The sequence below is a fragment of the Propithecus coquereli genome, unplaced genomic scaffold (assembly GCF_000956105.1).
Source record: "Propithecus coquereli isolate 6110/MARCELLA unplaced genomic scaffold, Pcoq_1.0 Scaffold135, whole genome shotgun sequence".
Lineage (NCBI taxonomy): Eukaryota > Metazoa > Chordata > Mammalia > Primates > Indriidae > Propithecus > Propithecus coquereli.
The window spans coordinates 3,178,047-3,184,557 of NW_012137747.1; the positions used below are offsets into that span (position 1 = coordinate 3,178,047).

General features: G+C 36.1%; 1 protein-coding gene across 2 annotated transcripts in view; it reads left to right on the forward strand.

Moving 5' to 3' along the window:
* LNPEP (leucyl/cystinyl aminopeptidase) overlaps positions 1-6,511 on the forward strand; it is a 90,738-nt gene that overhangs the window by 54,295 nt on the left and 29,932 nt on the right. For both annotated transcript variants that reach the window (XM_012638839.1, XM_012638840.1), the window contains exons 5-7: positions 1,347-1,467; positions 2,181-2,335; positions 4,330-4,443. In XM_012638839.1, the coding sequence (XP_012494293.1) occupies positions 1,347-1,467; positions 2,181-2,335; positions 4,330-4,443 (390 nt within the window). The remainder of the gene's footprint in view (positions 1-1,346; positions 1,468-2,180; positions 2,336-4,329; positions 4,444-6,511) is intronic.

The following is a 6,511-nucleotide window of genomic DNA, read 5'->3' on the forward strand; positions in this document are numbered from 1 at the left end:
GTCATACAAATAGCAGATATTTGAACTACAGCACTGTAACTATAGAGTCTATAAATTTAATTTTTTCTTTACATTTAACTTTTATGCCATGTTACCTCCATTTTTCTCTGATTAATATATATGTTCTATAGATTGAAGCCTCACATAAAGGCAATTATGGTTGAAATCTATTTGACTTTTAGAATTTGTTGACCATTTTTTAATCCTTTAATGAGAAACTAAAATTAATTTGGAGTTAGAGTTCGCCAATGTGCTTTTTCCAAATGATGAATTGCTCAACAAGTTTCCATTTCCTACCTGCTGAGATATTCATTTTGAGGTTTTTATTTTCTGCTATATGCTGTTCACATCCCACTGGAAAGGTGAGTATAGAGGGCTTTTTTCAATCAATTGGAAAACAATAAATATTGCCTTTTAAAACCCATTGCTTTGAACACAGTTGTTTAAATTTTGCCTTTTGGTACTTACTGAATGAGATGTTTATAGTTAGTCACATCATATGTGTTTAACTTATGCATTTAGCAAAAAAAAAAAAAAAGAGTAAATAGCAGTTTAAGTAATGGGAGTGGTTTCATTTGCTTCTCCTCTTACCATGTGCCCTTGAATGAATGGGCAATGGAAGACGTGAATCTGTTTTTTTCTTAGTTGGTTTTAGTTACTGTGTGCCACTCATAGTGTGAGTGTTTCACTGTATGATAACTTTTTATATCACATCGTCCATAAAACAAGCTAACAACTGAAAAAAAAAGTAAGCTGTGCCAAGCACTGAAAGAAAACTGGTGGTGTCCTAGCTGCTGAAAGAGAATAGTTGATCTCTAGTTGGTTTTTCCAGGGTAATTTCCACAAATGTGTAATCTCTGGTAACTTTAAAACTAACTCCACGCCAAGATGTGACTCCCCTGTATTGAGTGCCTGCTAGATGCCAGGCTCGTGATAGGTGCTAAGGAGATGAAATTTAATTTTGTCCTTCAAATAACTCTCAGTATTCATAGCTCATTAGAAAAGAAGGGCAACGGCAGGTAATGGGGGAGAAAGAGAAGAATATCATAAAATTACAGGGGCAAATACTTATAAATTGCTGTAATATGACCTAAAATATCAATAATTTATTTTGGGTGTGATTAGCTTAAGAAAAAAAAAGGAATAAGTTTCTTGAACATGTTTTTATGCATGGAAGGGACTTAATAAATGCTATGGGGGCTGAAAGAACTATAAGCAAGAGTTTTATCGTGAAAGATCTTGTACTACTCTGTGTAGTTATCATATATGCTAGTCTTGACAGTGCTCACCCGAATATCATGGCATTTTAATTTTCCCGGCGTTATCTCATGCATGTTTCCCTTTAGGTTTCTATATATGCTATACCAGAAAAGATTAGTCAAGTTCACCATGCTTTGGAAACAACTGTGAAGCTTCTTGAGTTTTATCAAAACTACTTTGAAATTCAGTATCCACTTAAGAAATTGGGTAAGAATCAAACAATCCCTCTGATTTTTTGTTATGATTATAACCTAGATTTATTTTGTTAATTTTTTTTAGAAAGAGATTTTAGCCAAGTTATTTTAAAAGAAAACCAAGAAACATTATTAATGCTTTAAAAATTGTTTTTAATTGTTTTAGGTTGTTTTAGGTTGTAATGGTTTGTTTTAGGTTGTAATTCATGAAATCTAAAATATATCTGAACTTGGAGGTTAAGAGTTTATTGGGCTGTTACAGAGGTGCTATATAAGTGGAAATTTGCTTAAGGCTTAATCTGGAGTTTGACTAATTCTAACTTACAAGAAATTCCTGATTCAAGTAAGGAAAACTGAGTGGTGGAAGCTCAGGAAAGCAGGAGGATTTCAGTACTGTTCAACATGGAGCTGTTGCTAGACAGAAGAGTATTGACCATGTACTCTGTCTTCCTTGCTGTAGGAAGCTGATTCATTGTGAAGGAATTAGGTATCTCTTTCTTCACTGAGGGACAGTGGAACAGTGACTCTAAAGGGGTTTGATCAGGGTTTCCTCAACTGGCAGGTAGGTGAGGAGCACTCAGAGATAGAATAAGGAAGATTCCATTTGTTAGCAGTATAAAAAGAACTACCTTCACAGTGATAAAGCACTGGGTAAAATATTTTGATTTAACACTAGGGTGCCTTAGGTGAGGGAAAGTTTGATCACTTCTTTCTTCTTATGTCCAGATTTGGTGGCTATTCCTGACTTTGAAGCAGGAGCAATGGAAAATTGGGGTTTGCTCACCTTCCGAGAAGAGACACTTCTGTATGACAATAATACTTCCTCAGTGGCTGATAGAAAACTGGTTACTAAAATCATCGCTCATGAGCTGGCCCATCAGGTATTAGCAACCAAGGCTCTTATGTCTGATACATGAAGTGGTAGAGTTCTAGAATACATTTAGATGCTAATAATTATTCAGCTTTTTTTTAGTATTGCCTTCTTTCATAATAAAACAATGTTTTTTTAACACAGATTTGATTTTCAGATGAAAATGCTTTCAAATTGTTTATATAGGACTTTTAGTTTAAGGTATTTTCACATTGTTATCTCACTTCACAAGTGCTCCAAGGTGGCTGATAATCGCATTTTACAGATGTGGAAACAGACTCAGCTTAAGTAAATGACTTGCCCAGAGTCACACAGCTAATAAGTGGCAGCACTGGGCCTTGAAGAGCCCCTATCTCTTCTAGATCTCCTTTTTCCCTTCAATAATACACAGCTGCTTCACCTCTGACAGATGCCAGCTGCTCAGTATAACTTTGTGATGAGGGATCCTTTCCCCTAAGTTGCACTCTTTTCTGACAACTCTTCGACAAAGCACTAGATTTATTTTTTCATCTCCTGTAGGACCTGGGTGCTCTATTAATTTGAGAGAGGGGTTTCCTGAAAAAAGGGTGAGAGTATTCTTTACATGACATGGAGAAAAAGAAAGAAAATCTTAGCCACACGTGATGGTGTGCACCTGTAGTCCTAGCTACTCAGGAAGCTAAGGCAGGAGGATTGCTTGAGCCCTGGAGTTTGAGGTTGCAGTGAGCTATGATGATGCCACGGCACTTTAGCTTGGGTGACAGAGTGAGATCCTGCTTCGAAAAAAAAAAAGAAAAAATCATATGGGCACATAACACCCCCCTTCCTCCCAACACCTTATCTCTGTTGTACCCTGGATAGGTGCTTGTCAGTGTTGAGTATGGTTTGGGTGATGCCATGACGGTGGCAGGGTGTGAAGAAGAATAGGACGTACTCTGGTCAGTTTACTCTCTACCTCACACACAATCTGCGAATGACTACGGCCCTTGTGAAGACTTTGACAAGTTGGCATATGAAACACATATTTATTTACTTTTATGAATGGGTCGTATAGATAAGTTATCTTTTGGGGGCTCTCCTCTAGGTCTGTTACTTCTGGGGCCACCCATCACCACTTCGGGAATATTTCTGTTATTGCTTTAGGACTTACAAATCGCCTTCCTCTGAAACAGGTTTTAAGACAATATTTTAGAAAAATATGCTATTGTAATTCTCAAAAGCATTTTGTTTTAGTATCTACTAACCCCGTCCTTTTGATGCTGATTTGAGATAAGCCTTAGGCTGCACTGACTAAATTGCATACCCTATGACAACTTTTTATTTCAAGGATTTTTGAGATGCAATTTTTAGGAGAGCCTCCGATTATTTTTTTCTTCCATTTACACCTCATAGAAGAAAACATTTAAAGATCTTTCTAATTTCATCTGTTTATGTGTTAATATATGCCACCTTTCTTAATGTTATTTGAATTCTAGTTTGAATCACGCAAGTACTGTCTTCATCTTGGGCAACTGAAGATAAACATGAAGTACAGGTTCTCTGATTATAGGAAAATCTCTCACATAGAAACTTATTTTTTAGTTGTCATGAGTGGTTGTAGATACAATGGAAAATAATCTTACTAACTTAATATTAGAAGGTAGAAGAATTTCATTATCTAGGAAATCTCACTTTTATGCAGTGGCTAAAAGATGTTTTTATTTCCCTATATAGCATGCTATATAGCATGTTTATTAAATTGATAAATATGCTAATAAATAAATATGTTAATCATCTTTCTTGTTTTCCCATTCAATTAAGGTAAAATGTTAAATTTTTAATTTTACTTTTAAAGTAAATTTATACAAATTTTATTATTTTAAATTAATTTTAATATAATTTAACTATAAGAACAGTGTACTTTTAAGATCCCATCTAGTTATGTACTCTAGCTATGGGCAATTAAGCTGACAATTTAGTTAATTATTAGAAAATTCCCAAGGATGTAAATATCATGTTGGTTAATAGTTCTTTTTTCCCCCACAGTGGTTTGGTAATCTGGTAACAATGCAGTGGTGGGATGACCTGTGGCTAAATGAAGGTTTTGCTACCTTCATGGAGTATTTCTCTTTAGAAAAAATATTCAAAGAGCTCTCCAGTGTAAGTATAGTGTTTCTTTGGCCTACTATGAATGCTAGGAGGAAAAATAGTCAAATCATATTTGTCATGTATTTTCTTTGCATTTAAGTAATGAAAATGTTTCTAGAAAGGTATAATAAAATTGACCTTTGTTGCTGATATCTATACCTTTTGAGATTAGACAATGAAAATTACACTTTTATTTATTAATATATTTCATTGAAAGATGAAATTATGTAAGATTATCTTACATTTTTGTCTTTAAGATTAAACATTTTAAATTGCTTTACTACATTTTATTTTTAACAGATGTGGCCCTTCTGCTTGAAGAAATTTAGATAAAGTTGAAAAGACAAAACATTTTTATCCTGTGTATAAAGAGAAAAAAAATTAAGACATTTTTGTAGCAGTGCTGTCTCTTATCACTGTGTGCATTCTATAATAGTGATAATTTGCCCTTTTTGGGTACAAACCATGTTCTGTGCCCTTTTCCAAAGACTTGGAATACTATTTGTTACAGAGGTGCTATATAAGTGGAAATTTGCTTAGGGCTTAATCTGGAGTTTGACTAATTCTAACTTACAAGAAATTCCTGATTCAAGTAAGGAAAACTGAGTGGTGGAAGCTCAGGAAAGCAGGAGGATTTCAGTACTGTTCAACATGGAGCTGTTGCTAGACAGAAGAGTATTGACCATGTACTCTGTCTTCCTTGCTGTAGGAAGCTGATTCATTGTGAAGGAATTAGGTATCTCTTTCTTCACTGAGGGACAGTGGAACAGTGACTCTAAAGGGGTTTGATCAGGGTTTCCTCAACTGGCAGGTAGGTGAGGAGCACTCAGAGATAGAATAAGGAAGATTCCATTTGTTAGCAGTATAAAAAGAACTACCTTCACAGTGATAAAGCACTGGGTAAAATATTTTGATTTAACACTAGGGTGCCTTAGGTGAGGGAAAGTTTGATCACTTCTTTCTTCTTATGTCCAGATTTGGTGGCTATTCCTGACTTTGAAGCAGGAGCAATGGAAAATTGGGGTTTGCTCACCTTCCGAGAAGAGACACTTCTGTATGACAATAATACTTCCTCAGTGGCTGATAGAAAACTGGTTACTAAAATCATCGCTCATGAGCTGGCCCATCAGGTATTAGCAACCAAGGCTCTTATGTCTGATACATGAAGTGGTAGAGTTCTAGAATACATTTAGATGCTAATAATTATTCAGCTTTTTTTTAGTATTGCCTTCTTTCATAATAAAACAATGTTTTTTTAACACAGATTTGATTTTCAGATGAAAATGCTTTCAAATTGTTTATATAGGACTTTTAGTTTAAGGTATTTTCACATTGTTATCTCACTTCACAAGTGCTCCAAGGTGGCTGATAATCGCATTTTACAGATGTGGAAACAGACTCAGCTTAAGTAAATGACTTGCCCAGAGTCACACAGCTAATAAGTGGCAGCACTGGGCCTTGAAGAGCCCCTATCTCTTCTAGATCTCCTTTTTCCCTTCAATAATACACAGCTGCTTCACCTCTGACAGATGCCAGCTGCTCAGTATAACTTTGTGATGAGGGATCCTTTCCCCTAAGTTGCACTCTTTTCTGACAACTCTTCGACAAAGCACTAGATTTATTTTTTCATCTCCTGTAGGACCTGGGTGCTCTATTAATTTGAGAGAGGGGTTTCCTGAAAAAAGGGTGAGAGTATTCTTTACATGACATGGAGAAAAAGAAAGAAAATCTTAGCCACACGTGATGGTGTGCACCTGTAGTCCTAGCTACTCAGGAAGCTAAGGCAGGAGGATTGCTTGAGCCCTGGAGTTTGAGGTTGCAGTGAGCTATGATGATGCCACGGCACTTTAGCTTGGGTGACAGAGTGAGATCCTGCTTCGAAAAAAAAAAAGAAAAAATCATATGGGCACATAACACCCCCCTTCCTCCCAACACCTTATCTCTGTTGTACCCTGGATAGGTGCTTGTCAGTGTTGAGTATGGTTTGGGTGATGCCATGACGGTGGCAGGGTGTGAAGAAGAATAGGACGTACTCTGGTCAGTTTACTCTCTACCTCACACACAATCTGCGAATGACTAC